At 40.9% G+C, this 19546-nt stretch overlaps 1 protein-coding gene across 1 annotated transcript; it reads left to right on the top strand.

Moving 5' to 3' along the window:
- The first annotated feature begins 936 nt into the window (after positions 1-936).
- Positions 937-19466, top strand: zhx3b (zinc fingers and homeoboxes 3b). The gene is made up of 3 exons (XM_067446945.1): positions 937-1155; positions 14105-17468; positions 18838-19466. Exon 2 carries the CDS (start codon positions 14255-14257, stop codon positions 17465-17467), a length of 3213 nt encoding a protein of 1070 aa, XP_067303046.1. The 5' UTR covers positions 937-1155; positions 14105-14254; the 3' UTR covers position 17468; positions 18838-19466.
- The last annotated feature ends 80 nt before the right edge of the window (positions 19467-19546 follow it).

The raw sequence follows: 19546 nt of genomic DNA, 5'->3' as shown, positions 1-19546 counted from the left end.
GAGAACGGATGTATAATAAACATATTACGAAACATGAAAATATAAACATATTTTAAGCAGTTTCATACATTCTAAATCATAAACCGTTTTCTAAATGTCTATTTAACATCTCTCAGCTCAGCACACGTACGTCTCTAAGATGTCTGTTAACTACTCTCTGTGGTCATTAAATTCCCAGGATGTCCTTCGGAAAAGAGGACGGGAGTAACCTGGCCAAATGTGCCCATTGGCCTCTGTCCATCATGGCCTCCTAATATCCCCCTCTCCTGATTGGCTTCATCACTTCGTCTCCTCTCCACCAATACGCCGTTGTGTGTGGTGAGTGTTCTGCCGCAATATGGCTGCCGTGATCCCTCCCCTTCCATGTTAAGCGTCTTTGATTATAATTATTATTTTATACATTCTAAATCATAAACATCTTAAAGACATTTTCTTAATGTTTACTTAACATCTGTCAGGAAATGTCATAGAGACATATTGCACAGATGAGCAATGCATCTTGGGGACATCAAATCTCTGTGCCACACATTTAGACATCGTCTTTGCAAAAACATAAATGTTGTTGATGCACATTATTCAAGAAAATAACTGTCTTTATATTTAATAGGGATGCACTCACACCGGATCATCGTGCTTATCGGTATCAATATGTTTCAAAAGCCCTGTACATAAGTGTAGTATTTCTGCAGCATTCATATTACCTCAGTTGACCTTTGATGCAAAGCTGTAACCACAACACGTTACAATAGATTGCTATTACTTCACTGGAACTCAAACTTCCCTCAAACTTTCAGGCGCAGAAATAACTTTTCATTAATGACAATGAGTGACGCATTTGGTATCTTTGTGTATGAATGTTAATTACTCATTATCAGTTTATATTCATGAGCTGATCACCAGGGCTTCGGATGCCAGTGACGCATCCAGTCACATGACACTGCTGCTGGTGACGTACGGCGTGAGTTTCTTTCCCCGTCTGTGTTTAACACACACTCTCACACACACACTCGACTGGACATAAACAAGAGTGAAGGGCCTTTGTGCTACACTCATCACTGTATCTATCCTCCAGCACAAGCTGACTTGAGTTGTGTTTATTGTGTGTATGGCAGCTGAAGCTGCGCGTCTCTGACGGGATTTGGCTCGTGCCCGCGGGTGAGTTTGTGTTTGACTTTTATTGTTACACATCGACGTCCTAATCTATCATTAACAGCAGCTATGCTGCACTGATACAGTTAAAGTGACTGACTGCTGCTCTGTGAGTGAGTGAGTGTGTGTGAGTGTGTGTAATGGCGACAGGAAGAAGGGGTGGAGATGTAGTTTGTGGTTATGGTTTTTTAATATGTGATCATATTTCATAATATTAGTATTCATATACATTGAAGTTGATCAGGATAACGGCACACGTGTGTGATCAGAGCATAATGTATGTGATTTACTAGTGCTGAGGTCATGTTCATGTAATCTGCTTTAATAGTTTCATCTTAAAGTTGAATGTATCAAGTTGGTTGTTTAATTTTTATTTAAGCATATTTCCAGGCTGTCATCTAATCTCAATTTTTTTGTAAAGTTATGTGATCAGAACTCAAAATATATCACTGACAGTGGACACATTTTAGTCATGTTTAGTGAACGACTGATATATATATGGTCAATACATGGGGCAGTATTAGGTTATTCTAAGTCTTATTGCAAAACATTCTATTGTATCTGAATAACATGAACAAAAGTCAACAGGCTAAAGAACATTTACATAAGGAACTTTTGCTTATAATAATAATAATAATTAATAATAATTAATTACACTTATAAAGTGCTTTTCTAGGCACTCAAAGCGCTTTACATAGAAGGGGGATAGTTTTTAGTTTAAAAATACCATAAAAACAACTAGCCTAACGAATAGCATACATTTTAAGCATGATTAAAGACACTAAGTATGCACTACATAATAAAAAAGAACAAATAAACAAGTAAATACAACTTAACAAAGATATGATTGAAATAAACAGTGTTTTCAGATTTTCAAGTATTCAGGTACAGAAACTGTAAACAACACCGCACTTTATGAATAAAATATACATTACGAAAGTTATTCAGTCAAGAACAGCTTTGTCTTTTGTTAGATTAACGTTATTATAGTAGCTGCTGTCACTTTAAGAGCTGCACGGATCTATTATACTGTTACACGTTACTGTTCTCAACTGTTTACACTCACTTAAAGACGTGCTATATTTTGACATTTTTGTGTGTATTTGTCCGTGCAAGTGCAAAAAAAACCGAGAACTCAGTATTGTTCAGTATTGCGCACTATTTAGTATGAAAGGCGGCTTTCTGTGCGCACTCTGTGGACCGTAAACAACGTGAAAGTCTTCTTGAGCTCGAATGGTTAAAAATCACGTTAACATACGCTCACAGGAACCGATAAGCCGAGTCGAAATGCGCGTTTCTCATTGAATCACCAGTTCTTGGGAATTTGGAACCGGTTCTCGATACCCGACCCTACCAATAACAGCCAGATTGACTGATAAACAGAACAAGTGTGCTCGTGTGTCAGATTTAAAATATACCCGTTGGATGGTGCGCATTGTCTGTTTTGAATTGCAAATGTAGCTTGTGGAAAATGCAAAATTAATGTTATTATAAACTTGACAAGTGTTTATTTTAATTAGCATAATTGCTTTCATTAAACTGTGTTACTCATACATTACCTGGTGTCCACCCTGCGCTATATCATCATTATCAGTCATTTCAAGTACAGTCACTTGCTTGCGTCACATTTATGAATGATCATCCGCACTTAGAGGTGACGGATTGCTTTCAGTCAGTGAAGTTTAGTGATAAAGACTGAAACGGATAAGCATTTTGTAACATCAAGCACATGAAGTCAGTTTCCTTTCCTGAAGCCGAAGGCTGTCTGAGGTAAACTTGCTGTTGATCAGTAGATCTGATGTCAGCCTCTCCTCCTCAGCAAAAGGTCATGGTGAAAATGCTCTTTTACATCTCAATATGAGCGTGACGTATTATTCAGAGCTATTACCTTGAAAAGTATTTGGTTGTGCTGAACCTCTCGGTTTTGTTTCATGATGTATTAACACTACTTTCATTTTTCTACGGCTGTAGGAAGAAACAAAACCCCTAAATCATCAGTACAGTGGCTCTATTAAACTGGGTTTAAGGTTCTGTCTGTCCTGTTTTACTTTCCTCTCCTTCTTACTAGCGTCCAGGTGGGATTATTGCAAATCTTTCCCCTCACAAATCATGGAAGCGTTCCCTAGGCTCGATGTGAATCAGGATGAGGGTTGCGGGTCCCTGCGCTGTGCCTTCTAGCGGCTCCGGTCTGGTCAGCAGGAGCTGGCATTGCACTGCCTTGCTGGTTAGGAGACTGTGATGTCAGCCATTTTAGGTTGGACAGCAGAGCGTGTGGTGTGCCGCCATTTTTTTTTTTCCTCACTCTTCCATTTTTAACTGAGCCTTAACACCTTAGGTGCTGGCGACATCGAATCTGTGCCACTTTGCATTTAAAAAGCATTGGCACCTTATTATAATGACATTGGTGTAGTTGCATTTGGAATAATAACCAAACTGAGCAAAGCGTACCAAAAAGCCATACACTTTTGGTCTATTTGACGAAGAGATAAAGCATATTATCAGTAGGACCCCCCCCCAAATTGGACTAACTTTGTGAATGTTGAATGTTACAATAGTCTTTTATTAGCGATTTTAGTTTCAGTTGAAGTGCGACTGAGAGTCAACATGCATTGAACGAGGGAACGCCATGCGATCGACAATGAGTGAGAACAGCCACACCTATCCCACACAGTCTGAAATAAGATCAGGGCCTGCAGCCGCCTCTCGCAGCGTCCGGAAAAACAAGCCAAGGGGCCGAAACGCTGCCCATGGGTTGACCACTGTGTGTAGTAGAGCGTTAATTCAGTGTGTGTGTGTGTGTGGGGGGGGGGGTTGCCATGGGGATAGTAACACACCAGTGGTGCTGACGACCCGTCTCCCTGCAGATTGGGCTGAACTTGTTGAGAGAGAGAGAGAGAGAGAGAGAGAGAGAGAGAGAGAGAGAGAGAGAGAGAGAGAGAGAGAGAGAGAGAGAGAGAGAGAGAGAGAGAGAGAGAGAGAATGGGGGAGGGGAGCCGAGCCGAGCAGGCGGACCAACGGTGGGGTACATGTGTTTTCGCCAAAGCAAACATAACAGATAGTGAATAGATTGAAACCCCAACTGCACCAAGCCAGTGTGTTACATCCAAAAGGCTAAGAATTGGTCAGTTTAGGCACTGCTCTGTCACACAGGACATATGATATTGTTTATTTGCGTGTCCTCCAGGCAGAGACACAGATACTCTGTCTGTTCGTAGTGAAGCCACAGGACGATCTGAGTGTATAGGCCTCAGACATTTAAAGTTGGCATTCATAACTTTAAGCGTCAAGAGACTTGTTTGCTCATGGGTAAAGAAGATCAACACTCTTGCAGACAGGTATGCATTACATTACATTTAAGTGTTGCCAAACCATGACCTTTTGTCTCAGTCAGACCCTAAATGCTACAGCATTTTTCTCAGCACGTCAGAATAGATCCGGGCTGCGTCTCTGCCACCATTGGTCTCTTCGATCAACTCAGCTCAACGATGCTTTTGGCAAACCTGTGAGTTTCAGCAACAAATTTGTAAACTTTTACATTTGTCCACTCTTACATTGTCGGGGTTGAAGTGTCAGCGAATTTTTGAGGCAGACACTCCATTAGTTTTGTAGACGTGGGTTGCTATAGTGCTTGTTCGTGAATCCTCAGCTTTTTCGAGAGGCTCGACTCAAACAGCAGCTTGGCTCCCAGGTTGACCACTCGCTAAATAGCTCATGGTGGAACATTCCTGAGTCTTTGGAGTGAGCCGGAGAGAAAGAGGAGGAGGAGGAGGAGGAGATGGGGGGGGGGGGGGGGGGGGTAACGGCTCTGTGATTGTTGGATGAGGGTGAAAAAAGGGTGTGTGTGATGGGGGTAGGGATGGGGAATTGGTATCAAGGCAAAAAAAATTCCTTGGTGAAACACCTCACTGCTTCCTGTGACAGTTAATGGCCCCTCCCCAACTTCCCAACACATGTGTACACACACACACACACACACACACACTCGCACCTCAGCCCAAACTCTCGCCCTGCCCCCACAGGTCTCGTCCTCAGGGTCTGACCCACATGATGGATGTCAGGCCCGCCTACCGCACAGCCCCTTTGTGTTGGTTATCTGAGGGGTTTTCAAACTTTATGATGCGAAGGACCCCCAGATACGATGAACCTTGTATGAGGGTCCCCTTCCTAAAATCCATCTACCTGTATATATATATTAAAGAAAAAAAACTTTAAATTGTTAGACAAACAGTAAATGTAAAAAATAGCTACAAGTTAGCATACTGTTTCCAAACTTAAATTGACTATGCTTAATGTTGAATGAATAAACCTGAAGAACATATTCAATTAAAAATGATTTGTATAAGCAACTTTCACAATAAACGTATGTAAGCTCACGAACTGCGTTAAGGATTCTGCCTTACACAACCCCAGTGAGCGAGATAAAGGGGACTATAGTGAGAAAACTCACTAGAAAGATACAGAGCAAACATATAGGCTACACTTCTGGAAAGGATGATTACGGCAAGAAATGTTCGGTAGACTATCCATTTTTGCTTTGTCATTATCTGAAATTTTCTAGGGACCCCTTAAAACCTTCTGGGGGTCCCCGGACCCCAGTTTGAAAACCCCTGGGTTATCTGACCCAGCAGCGATGGCAGGGCCTTGCCCCTCATGCAAACCTTAATGGCAAGCTACAACGAAGGGCATTTCCATTTGGGATAAACCAAGGAGATGCGTGGCGGTGTGTTCTGTTTGCAGGATGAACCTCCGCTTACCCTCCGACAAACACATGATCACCTAGAAGTACGTGATTTTAGTATCTGCCATCTTTGCTTCCGGGCGCAGAACTTTTTGAGGCAATCACCATGTGACTAAACCCTCTGAAGCTGCAGGAGTGGCTGATGCCAGCGCAAGATGGCTACTTGTGAAGACTTGGTACTATGATGAAGAACAAAACAATAGAGGAAAAAAAGTCTATTTTGTAATTTGTTTATTTTTTATTATGTTTATTAGGAGTGCAACAAATGAAACACCGAACACAACAACAAAACACAAAAACTAAAATAAAGCAGCTTTAATAGTAACAGCAATAAAAAACAAAAATAAGCAGAACTGACAAATAATAGAAGTATTTAAACAGTAATAACATGTATATTAATAATGAATGATGATCATTTTTAATAATTGTCAATATTTATATATAACAATAATGATACTAAAGATGGTGATCAGTTGGCAATAGTAATATCAATATTAGATAACATTAATAATAATAATAATAATAATAACAGTAATGGTACTAATACAAAAAAAGAAATTAAAAGAAAAAGGTTGATGATGATAATTGTGTTGACAGAAAAAAAAACGAATCCTAAAAAAAATATTATTATTGATATTACTATTATAATTGTACTGTCAGTACAAAGTATTATTATCATCACCATATCTATTATTATTATTATTACTGTTATTACTGTCGTTGGTATTATTATTATTATTGATACAAATGTTATTATTACTATTTAGCATTTTTAAGAGCCATCCAGCCTGGGCATCTTCTAAACTAAAAACAAAATAATGATGAAGTGATTTATTTTTTATTTGAAAAGCTTTTATATAGATGACTGAATGGCCCTCAATGGAGTGTTTTGGGCCAGATAGAGTAGTTACTGCATCTACCAGCAGGGGCTAACTAGACCGTGTTAAAGGGATAGTTCACCCAAAAATGAAAATGACCCTTTGATTAACCCCCCCCCCCCCGCTCAAGCCATCCCAGGTGTGTATGAAATTTTTCTTTCAGACGAATAATACCATCAGTTATATCAATTAAATATCCTGGCTCTTCTACGTTTTATAATGGCAGTGAATGGTAAACCCAAAATTGTGTTAAAAGATTTCTTCTTTTTTTTTTACACAAACCCATTGATTCACTTCAGAAGGCCTTTATTAAACATTTTTTAATATAACTCTGATTGTATTCGTCTGAAAGCAGAAAGTCATACACACCTAGGATTGCTTGAGGGGGAGTAAGTCATGGACTAATTTTCATTTTTGTGGGAACTATCCCTTTGTAAGACTAAACCTGCGGTATTCAAGAGGTCCAGTTTCTATATTTCCTTTCCAGCGAAAGTCCAGACACATTTTTTTGAACAGTTGTAAATTTCCATCTGGCCAACAGTAGTATTTTCTAAAAGAAAAGGAAAAAAAAAACACTCAAAATATTCACCAAAGCTGAGAAAACCTGAGAATTTTTCACACAAAAAAAAGTGTAGATATGAAAGGTCAATGTCATTCGGCTTCATTTAGATACCCATGTATGGCAGAAGGCGTGTGACACACATACTGTGTGCGGCTTCCTCTTGAACCATTGACCTCTGGACCATTTTTATATTTAGCTTAAATAAGTATACTAAAAACAAACAAAATATAATGATAAATAACATTTATTAGAACCCAATTTTATATATATATATATATATATATATATATATATATATATATATATATATATATATATATATATATATATATATATATATATATATATATATATGTGTGTATATGTATGCATATGTATAATATACAGTGCTTGTGAAAATATTCGGCCCCCTTGAACTTTGCGACCTTTTGCCACATTTCAGGCTTCAAACATAATGATATGAAACTGTATTTTTTTTGTGAAGAATGAACAACAAGTGGGACACAATCATGAAGTGGAACAAAATTTATTGGATATTTCAAACTTAACAAATCAAAAATGGAAAAATTGGATGTGCAAAATGATTCGTCCCCTTAAGTTAATACTCTGTAGCGCCACCTTTTGCTGCGATTACAGCTGTAAGTCGCTTGGGGTACGTCTCTATCAGTTTTGCACATCGAGAGACTGAAATGTTTGCCCATTCCTCCTCCAGAACAGCTGGACCTCAGTGAGGTTGGATGGAGAGCGTTTGTGAACAGCAGTTTTCAGTTCTTTCCACAGATTCTCGATTGGAGTCAGGTCTGGACTTTGACTTGGCCATTCGAACACCTGGATATGGTTATTTCTGAACCATTCTATTGGAGATTTTGCTTTATGTTTTGGATCATTGTCTTGTTGGAAGACAAATCTCCGTCCCAGTCTCAGGTCTTTTGCAGACTCCATCAGGTTTTCCTCCAGAATGGTCCTGTATTTGGCTCCATCCATCTTCCCATCAATTTTAACCAGATTCCCTGTCCCTGCTGAAGAAAAGCAGCCCCACACCATGATGCTGCCGCCACCATGTTTGACAGTGGGGATGGTGTGTTCAGGGTGATGAGCTGTGTTGCTTTTACGCCAAACATAACGTTTTGCATTGTTGCCAAAAAGTTCAATTTTGGTTTCATCTGACCAGAGCACCTTCTTCCACATGTTTGGTGTGTCTCCCAGGTGGCTTGTGGCAAACTTTAAAAGACGCTTTTTATGGATATCTTTAAGAAATGGCTTTCTTCTTGCCACTCCTCCATAAAGGCCAGATTTGTGCAGTATACGACTGATTGTTGTCCTTTGGACAGAGTCTCCCACCTCAGCTGTAGATCTCTGCAGTTCCTCCAGAGTGATCATGGGCCTCTTGGCTGCATCTCTGATCAGTCTTCTCCTTGTATGAGCTGAAAGTTTAGAGGGACGGCCAGGTCTTGGTAGATTTGCAGTGGTCTGATACTCCTTCCATTTCAATATTATCGCTTGCACAGTGCTCCTTGGGATGTTTAAAGCTTGGGAAATTTTTTGTATCCAAATCCGGCTTTAAACTTCTCCACAACAGTATCTCGGACCTGCCTGGTGTGTTCCTTGTTCTTCATGATGCTCTCTGCACTTTAAACGGACCTCTGAGACTATCACAGTGCAGGTGCATTTATACGGAGACTTGATTACCTGCCGACGGCTCCAGTAACCCGAACGAGGCTCGTTGATGGGCGTGCTCTTGCTGTGTGTGTGTGCGTGCTCGTGTGTGTGTGTGTGTGTGCTTGTGCTCAACCGGGAGAAGTGCCAATATAAGGAATTCCGCCCTTTATGACATCATACAGGGCCATACTCTGAAAAAACTTTCCGAAACTTTTTTTGAATCCTGAGGGAGTGTATTGGGAACAGAAATTCTGTCATATGTCCAACTCATTTAAAAAAAATGTGGACATGTTTATAATAAGAATCAACTCTTTAACAGTGTAAATGAGTCAGAATATATGAAAGAGCATTAGAAGGTTTGCAGTAGTAGCAGGTTCAGCCGCTGCTCGTTCAACCTGAAGAGATGATGGTTGCACTTTATTTTTAATATTAATATTATATTTGTATTGTTTTTATGTTGAAAAACAACGGCAAAAGTAGCAGGTAAACCTACTGTTAATTAAACCTGAAGAGATGTTAGTTGCACTTTATTTTTGATATTAATATTGTAATATTTTTATTTTGAAATTTGTAGAAGTAGCAGTAGTAGTATGTGGTTGCACTTACTGTACTTTTATTGAAAATGAGAGCAGAAAAGATTAACTTCTTGTTAATTCAACCTAAACTGTTCGTTGCACTTTATTCAAATAAAATGTGAACACATTTGCCATTACTTGTTTGTTTATATCCATAATTAATTGATATCTGGTTCCCTTAGAAGAAACAGCAGGAATCTAGGAAAATTCACCAGCACGTATTTATTTCAGTCACACCGATTCAATTTTTTGGCTAAAGTTACTGAATCGATTTCAAGTCACTGAATCGTTTCGTATCGTTCTAAATGAACCAATATCGTCCTTGAATCGTATCGACAACCTCAAATCGTGATACGAATCGAGTCATTGTTAAAACGAATCATTACACCCCTAGTTGGTAATGTCGGTTAATAATAAATTATTGTATTGTTCACTGTGTTTCTGCTACTGTTGTTAAAAATACAGCGTCATCTGCATCTCTTAATGTGGCGCTTTATATCTTTACGACCCTGAGTGCTTGTGGTGTGAACTGCTGTGTTGTTTTGACACGCTGCTAACTTTAACCCATAGAAATGGTCAAATGGTGCTACTGGTTCCATTACGAAACCAAGCCAGGGTCTGGAGCTGAACCACGGACGGCAATTTGAGGATTCCTGTGGCCAGTTGGATTTAAGACTGTCTTAAGAACTAGTCTGACTAACTAGCAAATAGATAAGGCTAATCAGTCTTACTTTTCAGATTCAAATTAGACCAGTCTTAGCCTGGCTCTGCCCTCCTACGTACTTCCGCTCCATTTTCATTTTCATTCTCATTCAGTACTACGTCTGGGACCGCGGTGTATTCTTAGGTTTTCTCCAAACTAATTTTTAGCGGTCCAATCAGCGAACAGAGGGCGTGGCTGAGAACATTGGCTTTTATATCGTTCGCTAGATTGAGTTGTAGTTCAGTAATGGCGGTGGCGGAGAAAGATGCGAACGAAACCGTTCATTCCGTTGTGGCACCGCTGCCGAATATCCAGACGTTAAAGCCGGAGCAAGGGCAATCTTTGCTGCGGTTTGTTAGTGGCCATGATGTTGTGGCCCTCCTCCCCAACAGGATGAATTCGGGAAAAGTTCGATTTTCCAGCTCGCTCCGTTATGAAGGAGTTGCTGAAGCCCTATTCGGACGGTAACTGTTCCTCGTGGGGTCGGAAGGTATTGCCATCATTTAAGTTACAGGGACTGGTCAGTTATTTTATTGCTGCCCATCTCTCACCACCCCCGTAAAAATCCCCAGCTGAATTACCGACTGCTTTTGACTAACACCAGGTCGTGTGGTGATGTAATAGCTGTCCAAATCCACATCCCTGAGTTTTCAAGAATATATCACTTCAAAATTCACTGTTATAATCATTTTTGACCACTGCTGAGCACCGTACGGTTGCTCTTTGCTGTTATTTGGATTAATTTCTTTAAAATGCTGGCAAGTATTTACAAGAGCAATATATTTCATCACTGCTCAAACAAATGAGGAATAGAGTCGTATCCAGACAAACCATTGACCATTTTCAACAACAACAAAAAAAGATTGTAAATACTTAGTCACCTAAATTGCTCCTCTTGCGCTGCTCTGCGATGTGCCACGGATTGCGCAATCACGTAAAAACTTCACACTAAAAGTAGGCAGAAGAGCTGTGTCATGTTACACAGTTCATGTAAAGTTGATCATGTAGAGTTGGTGTGTACAGTGGTCATTTTCATAGAGCCAACAACTAAATTTCCCAGCTAAATTTTGGCCAGTGAAAATGCTTAATGGCTAGTAACTTTGAAACACCACTAGCCACAGAGGCTGGTGAGCCAAAAAGTTAATGTCAAGCCCTGATAGTATGCCATTCACTTAAACTCCAAAACTTTTCAGAGTGGGGATGGGTTGTGAGAGCTCTCTGTAAACAGATTGAGGGCTGTAAATGTTTCTTTGAAAGTGGCTCAGTCATCAGAGATGGACATAAAAGCAGCAGCTTGTCTCTCAGTGTGAAAGACATTTAAAAATGGGTCAATACGGAAATGACTGGGTTGCTCATCGCGCTCTGAACTGGCATCAGGCGATGAAGCCACCAAAAGTGTTCGAGCGGCCATCTTACTATTCCCTACCGAGTACCGACAGAGGGCATCATTGACGTACAGCCAAAACATTGACTTAAAATCACATGATTCACATCATTTCAGACTCGCAGGAGTAGTTTTACGATATAAGTATGTAAATTAATAGTTACTTCAGATGTCATCTGTAATGTTTATGGTCTTTTTGGAGAGGAAAAAGTCATATGCTGGAATCGCTTTTCTTACTTAGTATTATTGTCTGTGTACTGCACTCTGCTGACACAGGTAACGTTAACTGAATAAACACAAAATACATTTCTTTACGTAATTATGAAGGAAATATTAAACATTAACATATATCTGTGAATAGCTTGTACAAAGTAATACAATCCTGTTACTATATTGCACTGTATTGTATTAAAATTCAAAGTTTGCCATGCATTATCTTAGAAAGAAAGCAGTGAGCGTTATCTGTCTGAATACTTTAAGATACGTGTATTTTATTTCCTTATTGAGCGACATCTATTTCAGGCTCTTAAAGACAAAATGTATGCCGTTTACAGTTTCCATATGAGTAAAGTGTTATGCATGCTATGTTGTTGAATGAGTTATTAATTTAATCATGATTTAAAATCATTAACTGTTTTAAAATGCATGCTGTTAATTAAATTATTGTTAAAACATTTGCAGTTAGCCTACTGTATGAATAAAAACAATGTTACAGCACAACACGAATACATAAACACAACAGTACAAGGTGATTTCAGGTTACAAGGCATAAATCTTCAGATTTCAGAATGCGCGCTTTGACATTTGTTGTAATGCATATTACAAACCTGCCGGGCTGATGTTCACTGCTGTACTGTAATGAATTTGGGGGCAACTTCTTAAAAGGCAGGGGAAATTCCTGACTTGTAACGAATAACCATTTCCCTGCTCAGGACGTTTGTGCTGCAAAGACTGTACAGGGAGACTTCAGATATAAAACCAGTGTCTCCTTATAGGCTATGTGTTTTCAGTAAAAGCATATCATTTCCTATTGATTCAATGGAGCGCGTGAGCTAACTAGAGAATACCAATATGGCGGTGCTGCATTTTCACTTTTTATGACACCATGAGCAATCCAGTTCTCTATATAGATCAGTGGTCATTCTATAGGCAGTTTTTAAGTATAATAACTAAACCTAGCCTGGATGCCAGCCGAACTCAGCCCCATTTAAGCTTGGGCAGTTCGGTCTGGACTCGATCCATTGAGATCTGCCACCAGCAGCCATATCACCCTGTAGCCCAAGACTGGTTTCCCACTGAAGCTAAGCAGGGCTGAGCCTGGTCTGTACCTGGATGGGAGACCAACTGGGAAAAACAGGTAGCTGCTGGTAGAGATGTTAGTGAGGCCAGCTGGGGGCACTCACCCTGTGGTCTGTGTGTGTCTTAACACCCCAGTATAGTGTTAGGGACACTGTACTGTCAAAGAGCACCGTCTTTCGGATAAGACCTTAAACCGAGGTCCCGACTCTCTGTGGTCGTTAAAAATCCCAAATTTGCCCATTGGCCCCTGTCCATCATGGCCTCTTAATCTTCCCCCTATCCTGATTGGCTTCATCACTCGGTCTTCCTAGTCTCCACCAATCAGCTGGTATGTGGTGAGCGTTCTGGCGCAAAATGGCTGCCGTCGCATCATCCAGGTGGGTGCTGCACATTGGTGATGGTTGAGGAGAGCCCCCCTTCTATGTAAAGCGCTTTGAATGCCTAGAAATGCGCTATATAAATGTAACTAATTATTATTATTGAGGAGTGATTATGCCTGAACAGAAACTGTTCGGACCAATGAAATCATCAGGGTAGGCTTTAGACAGTGATGGACAGATAATAAACTAACGTATTCATCCACGTCACCAAAGGCGCTTGGTTGAATTTGTTGAAATCCTAAACGTAGGATGCATATGTATTCACCTTCACTATTTCTCTCTGAAAAAAAAGATTGTTTATTCCAGCGTGCGTGCAGACAGGGTTGCCAAGTTTTTACAACAAAACCTGCCAACTACAGCCCAAAACAATAGCTTTTCTGGGGGGTTCTCCGGAAAAAAATGGCGTTTGGGGGGTAAAATGTGTGTTATTTGGCAAGGTTGCGCGGTAAAATTCGCATTCCTGGGTCCATATATCACTTAATTGAGGTTGCTTCAACCCACGGACATAGAAAACAACCTGTGGAAACTCAGACATGGCAACACAGTGCAGATGAGTTCTGTTGACATTTGACAATTAAAGTTATGCGTCGCTCCGTTGCTCTGATTGGTTGTTGGTCTATCCAAATAATGTCTTTCCTGATTTGGTTGAAACACGCCCCATAATTACAGCCCAATGGAGCAGCGTCAGACTCATATTTTGACTAGAATTTAATCAGGTTAACTAAATAGAGCTTGAATTCTGTGATTGTTAAATGCTGTTGTTTTTTGTCTTTACAGATTGATGTTCTGATGCCTATTGCCATTAAGGACAGAATACTTATAATGGACTGATGATCATGTCCATCACCGAGTTATCAGTGGATGTCCTATAAGAGCGGAGAACCATAAATTATCAGGAATCTCACTGGAGACTAAGTAGACCGAACCATGGCCAGCAAGAGGAAGTCCACCGTTCCATGCATGATCCCTGTAAAAACCATGCATCTACAGGATGACTTTCAACGGGACAGACTGTCCCCTCCAACCAAGGACATTGGCTTTTCCTTCAGAGAGGTAGTAGCAAGTGCAAAAGGTTGTGAAAGTTTGGGTGAGTCCTCTAGGCAAGATACAGGTGATATCCATAAAGATGGCGACGTTTACACTTGTAAGCCATGTAACTTTGAGACCCAGGACCTAAATCTTTTCCTTGATCATGTCTACAGTGGGCACCCAGATTTCCGCATTGACCCCTGTTTTCTTTGTGTGGATTGTGGGGTAAGCGCTGCAAAATTCGAGGGCTTAGCTCTGCACAATGCACGGGTCCATCCCAGTACAATAACCACGACACTTCAGCTCAAAAAGAAGGACAACAGGCTCATGATAGAGCAGAGTCTTTGCATTGAACCTTGTGAAAGCACTAGCTCTAAAGAAACGGAGATATCCATCACCAAGACACCAATCATGAAAATGCTGAAGGGTAAATCAGAACCCAAAAGGATTGTTGTTTCTCACTCCGCCACTGATGACCCTCCGCCTTCTGTTACTAAAGCAGTGGGGAAAAATGACTCTCCTGCAGTTACAGTCACCCATGTACCCACTATTGTTCACAGTGGAGCAGCCAGCAAAGTAGCTGTCCCATCAGCCATACAGATTGTTAATGGCTCCGGGGCTTTACCCATGCTGAAGACGGCTGTTACACAAGTTGTGTCTGTTGTGCAGAACACAAGTCTCAATCAACACTCTGCTCCAGTCTCCTCATCCCACTCCTCTTCAACAAGTACTAAGAATCTTCCAAAAGTGATGATCCCTCTCAGCAGCATTCCTACCTATAATGCATCAATGGACAATAGCAGTTTCTTAAAGACATCCTTTAGCAAGTTCCCCTATCCCACCAAGGCTGAGCTTTGCTACCTTACTGTAGTCACCCGGTACCCCGAGGAGCAGATCAAGATCTGGTTCACAGCACAGAGGCTAAAACAAGGAATCAGCTGGTCTCCTGAGGAAATTGAAGATGCCCGCCGAAAAATGTTCAATACAATCATACAGGCAGCGCCTAACAATAGCCAGCAGCAACGTCAGACCCAGCACACTGCTACTCATCCAACAATCACAGTTTTGGGCACAACTGCCATCCCCCATATCTTACAAGGTAGCCTGGTTGGACAAGGAGGGGTGATTGTCACCCAACCAATGATGGCTAATGGTATTCAGGTCAGCAGTGCCCCTGTTGCACTAGCGGTCACACCCAAACCTCAGGCTGCTGCGAAGCCTACGATGCAGGCCAGACCCGCTGCAGCCCTGGTGGCTGATAAAGGAATCAGCATGGTTTTAGGCACCGTTGGTAGCAGTAGTAGTGGAAATTGCAGTAGTAGCAGCAGTGCTAGTGCTAGCAGTTCAAGCAGTATTAGTAGTACTAGCAGCTTGTGTAGCCAGGCTAGTGTAATCAGTGTTGGTGGCAGTAGCACTGCAAAGTTAAATAACAACAGCAATGTTAAGGTCAATGCACCAGGTACTAATGGCGCTTGCGTTCAAAGCAACGGTAATATTGTGAAAAGTGAGGGTAAAGGGAACTCTGAGGCGAAAAGCAACATTAACAGCAAGAGCAATGTTTCATCTGCCAGTGCCACTCCAACCACTACCGTGGCATCCACAACTTCAACAGATAGCACAATACCAGGTAAATCAGACTCCCCGTGTCCCATCTCTATGAGCTCTCGTAGTTTCTCTTCCGCTAACTTCCTAGACCCCAGCTTTAACAAAACCAAAAAGTCTCAGGGACAGCTGGCAGCCCTGAAGGAGAGCTTCCTCGTGAGCCAGTTTCCTGATCAAGAGGAAGTAGACAGACTTATAAGCCTGACTGGTCTAACTGTGCGTGAAGTACGGAAATGGTTCAGTGATCGCCGCTATCACTTCCGAAATCTGAAGGGTTCAAGGTCAAGCGGCGGTGGTGGTCAAACGGTTACAGCTAGTGGTAGCGTTTCCCAACTCGATACACTTGCTGCTGTAGACCTGTCAGAAAACAGTACACCCCCAGAGAGACCCAAAACTCCTCAGCAGTCACCTCTCAGCCCCTCACAGACAGCCTCCCCACCAACTCCCACACGCCGTCCTCCACGACCCCCATCGCCAGATTTCACGGCTATACGGTACAAGGAACGAGAGCCTCACCAAGTTCGGGCTTTGGAAGCCAGCTTTGCACAGGACCCAGATCCATCTAGTGAAGAAGTTGACCGGTTAAGAGCCGAAACAAAGATGACTCGCCGCGAAATCCATAGTTGGTTTGCTGAGCGGCGAAAGAGGGTAGCAGCAGAGAAGAAGAAAGAGGAAGCTGCGAAGGCGGAAAGGGAAGATGCTGATGCTGTGGGAGAGGAAGAGATGGATGGCATACAAAAGGAAAAAACGAGCAATGAGGAGACTCATGAAGCTGAAGATTCATCCATGGAAACACAAGAAGTCAAAGAAGAGAAACAGAGGGATGAGAGCGGCACTGAGCCAAAAGTTAACCCTATCAAGATCAATCTCAAAATGCTGAAAGTTACTGAATCTAATGGAAAAGGTGAGCCTGAGGGAGGTCAACTGATTGAAGGTACCAAGATGCCACAATCTATCTCTCAGACTTCCCCATACCGAGGTAAAAAAACACCCGAGCAGCTCCACCTGCTGAAGCAAGTCTTTGCACGCACCCACTGGCCCAGTAGTCCCCAGTACAATGAACTGATAGCTAAAACGGGCCTACCAAGACCAGAGGTGGTGCGTTGGTTTGGAGATTGCCGCTATGTCCTGAAGAACGGTCAGCTTAAGTGGCTCGAGAGTTACCAGACCATGGTGGATGAGGAAGACTTTCAGAAAGCTAGCATTAGTGTCCTAAAGGAGCACCTAGACACGCACGGTAAATTAGATGAGACTAAGTTGGAGGAGATTGCCAAGTCAAGCGGGTTAGGTGAAGAGTCGATCCGGAGGTGGTTTGCGAATAAGATGCCACTTTTATCGGAGGAAAGGAACTCCGAGAACACAGGGTCGTCATCTGCAACCCCAACAGAAGCTGCTCTAACGCCACTGAATGCAGACCATGAAGATGTAAAGGTGGAGCAGTCAGGAAGCAGCCTGATCTCAAAGGATCAAACCGCAAAGTCAGCAGTTGAAATCTCAACAAATACTTAAGGTGATTCATTTTCTGCCAGCCTACCCAGCACACACAGTGTCAAAACTGTGCCTTTATGGGTACAACAGCTTCTCACTGGGGCAGTACCCTTACATGACATCTTTGTACCTTTTTTTTTTTACTCCTAAAAGGTGCATATTAGTACTTTAGAGTATAGAGTTTCAAGAAAAGTATGTGAATCTGAGAAAAATTTAACAAAATAAGAGGGATCATACAAAATGTGATAATTTTTATTTAGTACTGTTCTAAAGATATTTTACATTAAAAACATTTACATATAGTCCACAATACAAAAAAATTACTGAATTTATTCAAATAAGTTTGTTCAAAAGTTTATGAACCCTTATTTCTCAATTCTGTGTGTCTTTCCCTGATGGTGTGTGTGTGTGTGTTGATGGTTGTTCTTGAGTCTCTTGTTAGTCCTGAGCAGTTAAACTGGTCAACGTTCTTCAGAAAAATCCTCCAGCTCCCGCAAATCCTTTAGTTTTCCAGCATCTTCTGCATATTTGAACACACAGGATTAAGAGTCAAGGGTTCATCAACTTTTGAACGGGGTCATTTTAATAAATTCAGCTATTTATTTGTCTTGTGGATATTTTATGTAAAATATCTTATTCAGGATTTTATAATAATAATAACCTGCATTCACAAAATAAAAAAATAACATTTTGTATGATAATTTTTTTTAATGTTTACTTCTATGACACTTTTTATGGTAAAAAAAAAAAAAAGTATAAATATGTCAGACAAGCCGTAGTATCAATCAATCAACTTTATTTATATAGCGCTTTTACAATCACGATTGTGTCAAAGCAGCTTCACAGTGTCAAACAGGGTAATATTGCGACAAAATTAGATTTGGCTGTTCAGCCGTACTGGAGAAAACAGTGATGTTATCAGCTTATTTTCATTTATCATATAGCGACAATGTTGGCAGATCAGTATTATAGTTTATAGAATTAAATAAGACCTAATTCATATATTTTATTTGTATAATAAGTTGAATAACTTTAATCATATTTTTAGTGTCCCCAACTGAGCAAGCCAAGCCAAAGGCGACAGTGGCAAGGAACCAAAACTCCATCGGGGCATGATGGAGAAAAATAAACCTTGGGAGAAACCAGACTCAGTCGGGGTCATATTAGTACCCCTAATATGTACAGTTTTGGCACCATATTTCTCTGTGTGAAACCGCAACATCGTTTCGGCCCAAATACGGTACATGTGGATCCCATGCGTCCCAGATCTGGGCCGAGACTGTTGCTGTATGAGTAGGCATCAACTATAGCTCATTTGAGGAAGGGGGAATTTTAGGGATAAAATTTTTTTGGTAATTTGTGTGTTTAATACTTGTGTTTGTTTTTTGCAGAGTCTGACTGAAGAGGAGAGTGGCTGCATGAATGGAAGTTAAGAGATATCAGCGGATGGGATTACAGCACGTGTGACCTTTAATTGAAATCTTTTTTTTCTTCTTTTTTTTTAATATCAGATGAAACTTTAACAGGAGCACTGGAGGACACCTCTGCAAAAAACAAAAAAAATAGTTCTATAATAAACATTTTGTTTTTCACCCAAGACTTACTAGCTGTTCAGGACATGGTGTGGATTATTAAAGGTCAGGATACACCCCTTCACCAGCCAGCTGCTTTTCTATTTGGATAGAATAGAGCGGAAAACAGACCTCGGTTTCGTGACACGAGACACTCTTGGATGGGTATTTCTTTCTACTTCTTCTGAAGAGGAACTGCCAGTTTTAGGGAAATGATGGCGTACGAAACAAACTGCACAGCTCTCGTCGAGCCCTTTTGTAATTCTTAAAATATGACCGATATGATTGCACCTCAGAGAGGTTAAGTTGTGTGTTGTAGGTGTGCATTAATACCACAGCACTTTTTTGTTTCCTGAAATGTCATGGAGAGTAAAAGAAAACCGTTAAATCATGACACAACAGATTCACCAGTGTGAACGCTTAGGCTTGTATGATTTTTACAAATATTATTTGCAGAATAAATTTAATAAAAAATGGGATTTTCAGGCTTGGAAAAAACAAACAAACACCTTTTCATTATTGAATAAGT

Source organism: Pseudorasbora parva, chromosome 6 (genome assembly GCF_024679245.1).
Source record: "Pseudorasbora parva isolate DD20220531a chromosome 6, ASM2467924v1, whole genome shotgun sequence".
Lineage (NCBI taxonomy): Eukaryota > Metazoa > Chordata > Actinopteri > Cypriniformes > Gobionidae > Pseudorasbora > Pseudorasbora parva.
Note: the sequence above shows the minus strand (reverse complement) of the source record. Positions and strands in the feature narration are given on the sequence as shown.